At 34.0% G+C, this 12,823-nt stretch overlaps 1 protein-coding gene across 2 annotated transcripts; it reads right to left on the minus strand.

The window, feature by feature from the left end:
* Positions 1-1,505: 1,505 nt before the first annotated feature.
* LOC133699071 (subtilisin-like protease SBT3.9) lies at positions 1,506-5,719 on the minus strand. 2 transcript variants are annotated; one of them, XM_062122206.1, is made up of 12 exons: positions 5,641-5,719; positions 5,448-5,547; positions 5,272-5,363; positions 4,871-4,968; positions 4,617-4,766; positions 4,430-4,541; positions 3,609-4,152; positions 3,188-3,285; positions 2,864-3,103; positions 2,538-2,652; positions 2,249-2,462; positions 1,506-2,176 (listed from the first exon to the last, which is right to left on the minus strand). In XM_062122206.1, the coding sequence occupies exons 2-12, from the start codon at positions 5,538-5,540 to the stop codon at positions 1,608-1,610; spliced, it is 2,325 nt and encodes a 774-aa protein (XP_061978190.1). In that variant the 5' UTR covers positions 5,541-5,547; positions 5,641-5,719; the 3' UTR covers positions 1,506-1,607. The 2 variants fall into 2 exon arrangements, with proteins under 2 accessions (XP_061978190.1, XP_061978191.1); XM_062122207.1 differs by lacking the exons at positions 5,272-5,363; positions 5,448-5,547; positions 5,641-5,719 and having other exon boundaries at positions 4,861-4,951.
* Between the last annotated feature and the right edge of the window lie 7,104 nt (positions 5,720-12,823).

The raw sequence follows: 12,823 nt of genomic DNA on the forward strand, positions 1-12,823 counted from the left end.
TGTCACTTGGCTCAGTGAATTGTTTTTTCTGAAGTATTTTCTCGGCACCATTTTTTTTTATCAGTGTTTTTCATAATATTATTATCTTCATTCCAGAATTATATAAAAAAAACCCAGAAACCATAAACTTAATGTGTTTTTAACAGGAAAAAAAACAATTTTAACCATGCACAAAATAGAATGTAACTTGATCAGATATGATAAATCGGGACAAGATTATTTTCTATAAAGAGGCGCAATGAAGATTTTGTCATTGAAACTACTGGAAAATGTGAAAATGATCAGGGAGTTAGGTCATTTGAAGCAGCCGAAAACTCTCTAGAACTATATTGGTGAAAGAAAAAAACCCATGGAATTGATCCAATCAACACAACCGAAAATATAATGTCTTGAGAGATTTAACAACTTTGACTGGATATCAGCCAAATTATCAAGGAAAAAAAAAAGAAAAATCTTTTATGTGGGTAGGAGTTGACCAGTAGACCAAGCAATTCACTCCAAAACCCACATAGTCTTGGCAGGTGATTTTTGTCCTTCAAATAATACAGACCCCTTCCAAGAAATTATCAGAAATTTAGCCATGTCTATTCTGATGATGAGTCGTTATCAAACTCACATGTCTATTTTGAAGTTCAAAACAATCTACATGGGCAAAATTAAATTCATATGACTTGGGAGTCATTTTTTAAAAGGCCTGTGCTCTTGATTCCACTTATTGGCAGCATATTGTTTTATAACACGCACATCTCAGCTTAATTAGCTAAGGTTGTTCACCTAACACAGTCATGTCTGCTTAAATCAAAGTCAACTCGCCGGAAAACACTTCCCGTATACAGACTCAATTCATTACGAGAGAGAGAGAGATGGTTCCCATTAATTAGTCGAGATTAAGTCCAAGTTATTGATCCGGTAAAGAACAAGTCATTCATGCTAGAACAATAAGATTTATATATAAAAATTTAGATTCTCACAACCATCACGGTGGTCATGAAAATAGTAAAATCTTAAACTACGCAAGCTGTCCCGAACATCCACATTAAACTAATAAAAATATCAGATGTAAAGAGCTCGAAGTTATAAAACCTAAACAACTATGGAAAAAAAAAATCCAATTTTGTTGTAGTTTATAACTTATATGAAGATACCGGAGTGGAGAGAGGTGGAGTGAGAAAAGCAGAGCGCACCAAGTGAAGTGGAGCAAAATAACTTTTAATTAGCGGCTAGGTGTTTTTTGGGCAGTTTAAGACCTATTATAAATATATATTATGCAATTATATTCCATATATAGTGAAAATAAGTCTTTTCGCTCCTATAAATATAAGTATATTACCAAACCATGTTAAATCTTGTGTTTTTCTAGTATTTTTAACTATTACAATATTTATCAACAATCACTTAAAACAAATTCTATCAATGTGTTGTTGCATTTCTGGTTATAGTAAATAATTAACCTCCATTTATTTATAGTGGAAACATTGAAGGTTGAGGCTATTGGCACATTAGAATTTTAAAGCTGAATGAACTCTTCCCATGTCAAACAACATTTTGTTACAAGGAATTATCAACAAATGACAAATTACTCATAAAATCTGATAATCCCTTTTGGATCATATTTCTGCATAGAAATCATCAATTACAGTTCTAACTATCAAAGGAATTCTCACTACATGAAAGCCATCTTCCCAAAACAGATTTCCGAATGAGTATCTTCCTTGAATCCTCAACATGGAACAAAAGGTTACCTTAAACTTGATCTTCTTTCTTGTCGAATCAAATGACAAAACTGATGGCTCAACTGTCACACGTGTGCCGGCTGGAGCTAGAACGCGAGCAACGTAGATAGATGTAATAGGACCAACATTTGTGACCGTTCTTGACACAGTTAAGTTCTGCTTCAGCTCAGGAATGGTAATAGAAGGCAAATTAAGATTTACAAGAAAGGCGGTTGATTTCTTGCATCGGGTGCGAGTCCTGGTCATTAAGCTGATTGCAGAATTATTGTAGCCAAGGGCACAAAGAAAGCGGATATAATCTGAGGCGCCCATGTCAAATACGAGACCAGGATGCATGGCTCTGTCAGGATCAACATGACCACCGCCATAATCAAATGGATCAGCCTGCTTGTGTGGAGCTCCTTCAGCGACTGTCTTTTGACCATATTCGTCCTCTATAGATGCTGTGTAGGATAGAGACACATTTATATAACCAGTATCGAGGGAAAACTGGCAGTAAGAATATGGTTTCTTACCTGTTGTGATTAGTGCAGACTTGATTGCAGCAGGACTCCATTTTGGATGTGCAGCTTTAAGTAGAGCAACAACACCGGATATATGGGGGCAAGACATGGATGTTCCTGATTCAATTTTGAAGTCCAAGGGCCGTGCTTCATTGTCAATTATGGCAGGTGAAGCGGCAGGAGACCAAGAGGCCAAGATGTTAACCCCTGGAGCAGCAATGTCAGGCTGCAGAAGACATTGAAACACATTGATCACTAAAACGGCAAAAACGATGACTTTCTCTAATAAAAGGTCCATTACCTTCAATACAGTAGCGGAGATGGAACTGGGTCCTCGAGAAGAGAAGAATGCAACTTCCGGGGATATCTGTTGTCCAATAACTGTTTTCGTGAAGCTGAACTTTACTACAGGATTTCTGTCGCATAAATATACTTCTTTAGGTAGAAATCAAGTCGTGCAACTTCTTGTATTTAGGGAGAGAGATTTTAGCAGCAAGGCTTTAATAAGTACTTCAAAGATGCATGAGGATACCTTTCCAAAGCTCGCAGACACACAAGGATACACTGCTCATGCAAATGATGCAATAGGTCAAGAACTCTCACTGAATGCAGTGAGTTAGACTTTACCTGCTTGACTCCATGTATGTCAGTAGATATGTTCCTATTGCGAAGTCCACTTGGATACAGGGAATGTCCAAGGACAAAGTAACATCCTTGGTGGGAGACCGTGCAAATATAAGGCCAACTCCCTTGACATCTAATACAGTTCTTCTAGCAATGATATTTGACCTCTGTGACCGAGACTCAAAACACAGAATCACTTTTCCTCTTGCTAAAGTAGCATTCAGGCTTCCTGAAGCACAACCTCTGTTAAAAGTACGAGCGATTAGAATCTGGCTTTTCTCAGAATAATTGGGATTTTGATATGCCAGTAATAGAAGGGTATTATACCTTGCACTATCTTCATCAGAGTCATCAGCTACAATCTCTTCTCCATAAACAATAGGGTGGAAAGTGTCTACATTCTTCCCCGTATACAAAGCCTGACCCTGTTTGAGAAAATGAAATTTATTTCTAGTCTGTAAGGCTTGCTGCCATATATTTACAGTCAGCAGTGACAACGCTGCACATATCTTTTAACTTTAACAGGCATCTTAAGATGAAAAATATCCCTTCTGTGTAACTAATAAAATTTTTTTGTGAAGAATGCAGCCAAGCATAAAGAAAGTTGGCATCTGTGTTCTTTATTTGGTCGACTATATATGTGCAAGTGCATCTACATTCTGTGCTTTTGCTGGACATGCTTGTTCCAATTGATATCACATACAAACTATGCACAAGTTCTCTAGATTGCAAAGAATTTAGGAAGTACCACTATGGTTTGATTGTTCCCCAGGGTAATTATAGTAGGGAAAGCTCGATCAATGGTGCTTGCTGCTACAGTAACAACCCATGGAGCTGTATTTGTAATTGTTTGAGGATAAGGACCAGAATTCCCCGCAGAGCATACTACAGAAATTCCTTTAGCTACAGCATAAAAGGAGCCAATAGCTACTGCATCCTCAACATAGGTGGCAAGAGGAGGTGCTGATCCAAGAGATACTGATAGCACATCCACACCATCAAAGATTGCATCATCAAATGCAGCAAGAAGATCTGCCTCAGCGCAGCCACCTGTAGCCCAGCAAACTTTGTAGACAGCCAGCCAAGCTGATGGGGCACCCCCTCTTGCCAATCCTTGAGCTAGTCCCATAAAACTTGCATTTTCCACTAGACCACCAGTTGCAGTAGATGATGTGTGGGTGCCATGGCCCCCAGCATCTCGAGGAGATAGGAACTCATCCCCATCACTCGTATTTAGCTTTCCAAATTCAGCTTCATAACCTTTAATATACCAGCGAGCACCAATGATTTTCCTACCCAAAGTATTCAAGCAGTAAGCATCAAGTAAATTCCTGCTGAAACCTTGATAGAGTACAATTCATAAGCAGAAGCCATTTACTAGTGTTTAATTCCTCTTCAATTTGAGTTAACTATCTCCTTGCAGCAGAGCCATCATGTATCCTTATGACCAGAATTTAAGATCACACAAGAGAATGTACTTACAATTGACATGTCTAAAAATCTCATATCTGTTTATAAGTATAGAAACCCGGATAGAAAGTGAATATGAATAGACTATAATTAGCTAACCTATTACAATGCGAGCGATTAAATCCTTCCCCTTCTTGGCATATCCCTCTCCAACGAGATGGCACCTCTGCCATGCCCTCATCTCTGAAGCTTTTCGACTCTGGCCATATACCTATGCAACAAGAAAGTAAGATCAAGAATAAGTAAATTGTATAAGAAACAACGATGCCTTCGTCTTGCCACTCACCTGTGTCCATGACACCAATGATGGAACCAGCCCCGGAATGTCCCGTGGAAATTCGACCCACAAGTTGAGGCACTTGTAGAAAATCCCAACTCCTAGTTGTGTGGGAACTAAGAATTCTGTTTCGAAAAACACCAACTACTCCAGGGAAATCTGTATTGGTGCATCAACAAAGAATAAAATAATTTCAGGGACTTGTTAAGATTAAAAAATTAGACTACGAAAACGGATTTCAAATTTCACCAACATTGTAACACCTGCAATAAGCTTCTCTTGGGACTTGGTTAACACGGCAGCGAATCCTGAAAATCCATGCTTGTAGCTATACAAAATCGATTCCTTTGCAGCGTCTTTGCTGTCAAAACCATTCCACAAGATGCTAATTTCTCTTTACTGCTTAATCAAACCTCACAAATAAATGCATCCAGAGCTAAAAACAGTGAAAAACACATTTCACGCATCTGAAATTGCATAAAGCAAAATCAAAGAAGCCTAAGGCATACAAAATCATTCGATATCCCTATGAACATATATACCAAGAAAGATAAAAACTGAACGTGTTTAAGGTAAAAGTAACAGCAAAACTGGGCGTTTTTAAGGTAAAATCAACAGATAAAAAAAAATGGAAATGAAGATTATAAAGAGCCAGAAATAAAACCTTCCGACAATATCAGCAAGAAGCTCGTGATGGGACTCTTGAACCAGCTCAGGCTCGTCATGGAGTTTGTCTCCCATATACACAATGTAAACCTGCCAGGATAAAGATTAAACACGGAGAAATCCATGAAAGAAACAAATCGATACACATAGCTGAACTCAAGTAGAGAAACTAACATTGGTTTCAGCAAGAATCACTAGGGGCAAAGCCTTCAACAGTAGAGCAAGAACATGAGCAAGGAAAATTCCAGGACTCCATAAAGAAGCCATTAGAAACCTGAAACATAAAACCAAGTGATAAACAGTGTGATTTATATGCAAAGATCACGGGATCATATAATTTTATTGAGTATATGCTTGGGGACCCCACAGTAAAGGTTACACTCCTTCACTACTCCTACTACTAGCATTATTGTCTGTCGAGTGTGTTTTCTCTGTTTGGTGCTAACTGTACTGTGCTGTTGAAGTCTGATGAGATGTGGATTTATCTGTTTAAATGTCTTTTCATGGGGGAAGCATATGGGGAGACTGAGAAGTGGCGTTGACTTGATTTTCTGTAAATGTCTATAGGACAGTGTATCCTGAGGAGTCGTTTTCCAGCGGCCCGGTACAATTGAGGAAGTATACACTTAAGTAGTTAAGGGTCCTGAGCATTTTTTTTAGATTTGAAAAGGGACACTCATATCCTACACCATCAATGCACTTCGTGGTTATACACACACCTGGATGTGCAAATCTTGTCTTCCATTTGTACACGAAATGATGACACAAAGAAATGGGATGCAAATATGACAATGGCTTGAGTGATTCTTTAGCATGGAGGCCGTATGAGGATATAAGTATATATAAGGGATGGTAATTTGAAAATCTGCTCCCTCTTCCTCTTCTTCTTCTTCTTTTTCTTTTTTTTTTTCTGTGTGTATTGATTTGCGAAAGAACAATAAATTCATGGATACCAGCAAACTACAAGTACACTTTCATACCAGCAAACTAGAGTAACATGAATTAACTCACACGACGCTAATATTCTCCTCAAGTTTTCATGAACATAAACCTGCATGTCTTGGTTCCATGCTAGTAAAAAACTTGGGAAGATTTTAGTTTCAGAAGCAAATGTTTATTTAATACTTCTAATGAAGTTGCACTAAAAAGGAATTGGGGTAGTTGAAATTGGCAAGGAAACAGCTACAAGGAAGTTGAAACATGAGAATTCGTGCTGTAATTTAACGGGACAAATTAACATGTCACTAACGAAGAGAAGAGAGAGGCATAATTTTGATGGGTTTAGTGTGTCATTTGTGCAATCACTGGAAATGGACTTAATTGAAACTTAATCAATACATGGATGGCATAACTTCAGTTTGACAACTCACCCTCTCCCAACCACTATTGCAAAATTGTTGCATTTCTGACCCAATAATGTTTGTCTATAATTAGAATATTTTATTTATTTTATTTTTTAAATAATTTTATATCCTTTTAATATGATAATATTAAAAATAAATTTTTAAAAATAAAAAAATATCATTTTAATATATTTCCAAACTAAAAATATTTTAAAAAATAATTATTAATTATCATAACATCAAATATGCAATTAGTTTTGTACACTACATTTCCAACATAGCAGCCAAAGCGTATTTCATCAATTATCACTCTCTAGAAGATGATTGGTAGTAGTTGAAATTGGAAAAAGTCTTTTACCTACAACCATCTTCAAGAGTTTGACAAACGGACAGCATACCGTATAAAGGCTTATAGCCAATGAGATTTCAGATAAGTTGCTTTCGAAAAGTAATATACCTTTTGGTTCTTCAAGGCGGGTATCAATTGGAAAAACGAATTAAAAGAATGTTATCATCTTAAGTTATTCAAGTTTATATTTGAAGTGATTAAATTAATTTTTTTCAAAAATATATTACAAAAATATTTTTTTTATTTTTTAAAATTATTTTTGATATTAACATACCAAAATGATTTAAAAAAATAAAAATAATTATTTTGAAGTAAAAAAAATTATTATTTTTTTTAAAATACTTTTAAAATACAAAAATAAACCGTCTTTAACCTTGATGCATGCTGATATTAGGCCACTATAAGGAATTATGTTCCCCAATTGCCCGTGCACTGGTTTGTTCTTTTTATTTTTATTTTTTGTAACTTCTTGATTCTTTTGATTAAGTTGCGGATAATTTAATTCATTGAAAATGGATTAGAAAGGAAATTGTTTTTGTTAGAAAATTATATAAATCATATTTTAAGACTTTATTTATTTAATTGCTTAAGATTTTGGGTTGAGAAAGTTTTTTAACATGATATCAGAGGCTACTTGACCAAGCGGTCTCGAGTTTGAATCTCACCACCCCATTCTATTTGATAAAAAAAATAAACACAAGATAGTATAAGTCTGTATAAATTTTAAGTCTAAATAACTTCTTTTTTTTATGAAATTCTTTACTTGAGAGGTTGTATTAAAATTATATAAATTATATCCTGAAATCTTAATTAATAATTTTTACATTAAAATAATTTCTTTACTTATTTAATTAATCTTGTGGCAAGCAACGATGCCGTGTAAGAGATTACCTGGATATTGTGTCTAAGATTACATATAAATATACACACATTACTTGAGCATAAGATCGGTTTGAAAGCAGAGGTGACTATAAAATTTGTAAACTAGAAGAATCAAAATGTATAGTTTTGTTGTTAGGTAGCATTTTTTTTTAGAAAATATCTTTTTTAAAAAAAATAGTATAAGTTTAAGGTTAATTTTGAAAAACTCCAAACTTTTAGGGCTAGGGTCCGTCCCAAGATTCATCTCTATTTTTTAATATTTAATTTTTGACTAATGTGCAAACTAATCGGTTAATTCTCCTCATCAACGAATCAAGAAAAAAAACTTTATTTAAAACCATCATTTTATATGCACCAAACGACTAAATTTACCCTAACGTTGCTCCTCCCATGGAAGGCAGTTACATCCATATATGTCATGAGTAATATAGCATTAATTGCTGGATTTAGTTGTTATAGATTGTAATGTCGTATATATATAATAAGGATTGAATTAAAGCTAAGTGATCATTGTGCAAGAACAAAGAAATTTAGGACCAAAGACACTAAAATACGTGAATATCATTGAAGGAAAATTAGATCCACTCCATCCTCTCTTTTTTTTTATTAACGTGAGTATTCGAGCCAGTTTGCGTGCATCTCGACTAATCCACGGGTCCTGAAATTAACGATCATGTAAGTTTCCAGTGACCCTGAGGTTTGTAAGACTTAAACTAGTGATTTTTAGAGAACAAATCTAGAGTCTGACTAGTTAAGTTACATCCCTCCAGGTTAACTCCATCCTATTTTTCTTCTCATGCATCAGTGAGAAAGACGGCAAAAGGATTTCTTTAAATTGAGTAAGTTAGAAAAGATGAACAAGGAAGGACATTACGGTCGTCTAAAGAAATTATGCAAGCATGGAAGTATGTTGCAAGCGCACCTTGAAACTTTTTAAAATAAATAGTAGGACCATTCATAGAGTTTTTTGCTGGATTACAACAGCATGCAAAATTATTTTCTAATCTAGCATGGTTGGGAAAAAAAATTTTGCTCTAGTACAAAAATAATAGTTTGTATGTACATGTATTACATGCGTAACTATATGTGCGGCCTATTAAAATACTATACAACTCTATGTATCAATACTTTCAACTCCCCACACAGTAAAAAAATCACAAAAACAGCAGCTAGAGCTCAAGCCAACAAGTTATTCATTGGAACCAATTCAACACACTCATTTAAACTCATTTAAAGAATTCACCTAATTTTCATAGCAAGTAATTTCATAATAATTAAAAAAAACTCAATCTCAACACCAAAATAATCCATTACATTAAATAATATCAAATTAATTATATAATTAAACAACAGCTAACAAATTAACTTGTCGATGGACCTACACCGTCAGAACCACTAATATGTCATCATTTTGCATGATGAACAAGCTCATCCTCCTTTACATCATTGCCCAAATGTTAAGTTTCCCCAACCTCATCAAGTGAAGAACAACATGATGAGAATCAAGTATAGAAAACGTTGTGCACAACATTGTCGGTAGCATTACAAACTATGACAGCAACTTTCTGACCTTTGCATATTAAAAAATTCATATAATATATGATAAACTATTACATTATCATTTATAATATAAAAATAAAAATTTTATTACATGTTAAAAAAAAACTAATTTATACATATCATTCTATTATATCTTGATGCATAAGGCTTATAATTATCTAGATTACATGTTAGCTAATGTAGAGTGTCATATAGACATCTCATAACATGCTCTCATGGTAGTGTTATGGATTGCCTTATTATATTGATGTACCTAGACATGTAGAGATCTAACTCAATAGGCAGATGTCGCTCTGTAAATATGCAATCTATCATCGCATGCCATAAATTGACATATTATATGTCGCGGGGCGACGCCAAATGGCGCGCTAATGCTTCTTAAGAGGTGTTGTTGGAAGAGAAAGAGGGTTTCAAGTATATTTATGTTATTAGGAAACTTATAGTCTGCAAGAGTCCAAGTAAGGAACTGGTTGTGCAAAGAAAAGACGCATCACCCTCAGTGCACCCTACCTAAGATAATCTGCATTGTTGTTTAATTGTTTTTCTAAGCTAAGTTTCTATTCGTTAGTCTCGTTTAAGGTTCAAGGTAGATCTCTCTTCATGAGGAAGTCTCTACCTCATCGGGTTAAATCATAATCATTCTAAGGTCTAAATCTTAGCATCATATTTATTTTGCAATTTGTATTTTTAATACATGAAGGTGTACTTTACTATATAGGTTTACACCCCATACTATTAAAGTTTATAGCTAAACCCTAATATAAAATGAACAAAATGATTGGTGAATGATTTTTGACATTTTGGTCGAATCCTAATGGATAATCATAAACTAGTTATAATATTCATTTTACATTTTAAAACATGAGAAAGATGCATTTTTATCTTTTTGTAAAAATATGCTTAGAAAACTTTTAGGATTTGGTCATATGCATGAAAAAAAATTGAAAGAGAAACTTAATTTAAAAATTTTCAAGATTTTTGTTTGAATTTTCAATTTTTTTTAGAAATGTTTTAGAGAAAATAAGGTGTTTTAATACCGCATTTGTATTTTATAATGTAAATATATAACTCGATGTTATACAAAATTGGTAGAAAAATATGCGAGAAAATCACAAATTTTTTTAAAAGACTTTTGAAAATTTTTAAAAAATTTTCATTTTTTATATTATACTATTAAATATAAATTGGGATGAACCTTGCCCAATCATTCAGGCCAAATCCAGCCGAGTTGGGCCAACTGGCAACCCAACATGTATTTTTTTAGGTGGGCTGGAATCATCCTAGCCATCTAGGCTGGGCCAAAACTGGTCCAGCCAAGACCTCTAACTGCTGGCGAAAGCCACCAGTTGCAGGACATGAATTAATTCACATCCTGCATGCAAAACTGGGGGGAGTCTATCACAAGAGAGATGAAGGATTACTTGGTATAGAGATGGTTGGTGGTCGCGCTAAGAGGTCCGACGTGGTCACGCAACCCATAATCAAGATTGAGATCTGATCCCGAAAAAAGCGAAAAAGGTCGACACAATGAAACATGTTCTAAGGCACCGACACTATTGAAATAAAGTCAAATGACACCATAAATCCAGTTAATCTTTGATAAGTCAGATTCAGTTCGTTCAAGAACTAAAAAATACAAGAATCTCTCTCACGTGTTAAACTGAAAAGTTCAAAAGTGTTATTCATCAAAGGTTGCCAAAACTTAGGCTTACAAGAGTTTAAGTACTTCTAAAAAATTAACTTTAATAGATTTACCCTTGCGAGCTAAATTGACTCACTTACAAAACTAACCCAAAACCTATATTGGTAAGCCCAAACCCTGATCCAAACAAGTCTTGGATCCTAGCTGAAAATAAAGTATTAATTAAGCTCAAACAAGCCTTGGACAATAACTTAAATGATAAAAAATAAAACCTATAAGTTAATCTCTTATGTTGTTGTGAGAAGAGAAGAAGAAAATCAAACAATACAAGTTTAATGGACAATTCCTTAGCCTCTTATTGAAGCCTTTAGAGTTCTTTTCTTGCATGCACTTGCCTCCAACAATATTGTATGAAAGTAGTAATTGATAATAATTTTAAAAAACCATGCCTTGCCATCCAATTGCATATATATTTTTAAATGATAACCATTGCTGCCCTTTTTTTTTGGCCTTGTGACACTGAACTGAAGCTCTCTATTCTTCACTTTTTTTATTTGTCTCTTTATAAATATTTGCAATTTCATTCATCTTTACGCTTTTTATCTAACCTCATAGAAGCATTATGATCATAAATATTTAAAACTTGTAACATTTGTTTCTCTTCTTTACTCATATTGAATCTTCTCAGATTAGCCCTACTGATCTGTTGCTTCATCGAAGCCATATCATCTTTTAGATCCTTCATCACCCTAGTTAGTAGCTTAAATTATTTGGTGAAAGGTTGTATCTGAAAGGTGTTATTTGTGTTTAGTGTCATAAAGTCTTTATTTTTAGAAATCTTTGAATCTATAAAAATTGATTAGTAGCACAAAATATATCCTCACAACCCTTATGTTTCATATAAATCAAAGTTTTTCAATTTAATATACTCACTACGCCTTTTACCATCTACTTGTTTTCTTTCGGTTCTTTTGAAACTGAACAAATCAAAGTTAGTAGCTTTTAAAACGCAATCCAATTATAAATTTAGACTTAATAATCAATAAATATACTAAAAATGAGCAAAATAAAACTACGATTATAGTTTCACGAGTAGTAATGTAAATTTGTACAAATTATAGACGAAATGAAGACGCGAAATAAAACAGAAGCATAAATTAATGAAGACACTTATTTGACCCTAAATAACCCAAATATATGAGAAAAGGACTTATTTGGTTGAAACAAACAGTAGACTAACACATTTTTAGAACTTTACACAACTCTAATTGATACACAATTTTAAAATACTTGAAACCCAGACCTAATGATATTAGAATGACGTAAAATTCAATATATAGTATCTTGATACTTAACAAACTACATAGCTCAGTTTATAGGTCATTCTCTTATTCCTAGGTATCAAAACCCATGTATGATTAGTTTGTGGTAGAATTGAACCGTGAATTGAAACCTCAAGCAAACGATATCTAAATAATCCCAAATTTAATATGTAGTGCGATTTCATCCCCAGTAAGCATTATGTAAAATTTAAATTAATTCTGAGATGGTTTGCTTAGGGTTATCTATGAGTTGTGTTTCTACAGCAAAATTGCATCAAGCTTTGAATAACGTCTTTTTTTTCTTTTATGCTACTGGTATGTTTAAAGATATTAACAAAATGAAATATTAAATTTTTTACTAGTATGCCACAAACACAATAAAGAAGAAGAAGATTGACACAAACACTGAAAAAACTTAACGAACTGTAGGAAAATAAAAATTTTAGAAGGAT

This window comes from Populus nigra, chromosome 7, assembly GCF_951802175.1.
Source record: "Populus nigra chromosome 7, ddPopNigr1.1, whole genome shotgun sequence".
Taxonomy (NCBI): Eukaryota; Viridiplantae; Streptophyta; class Magnoliopsida; order Malpighiales; family Salicaceae; genus Populus; species Populus nigra.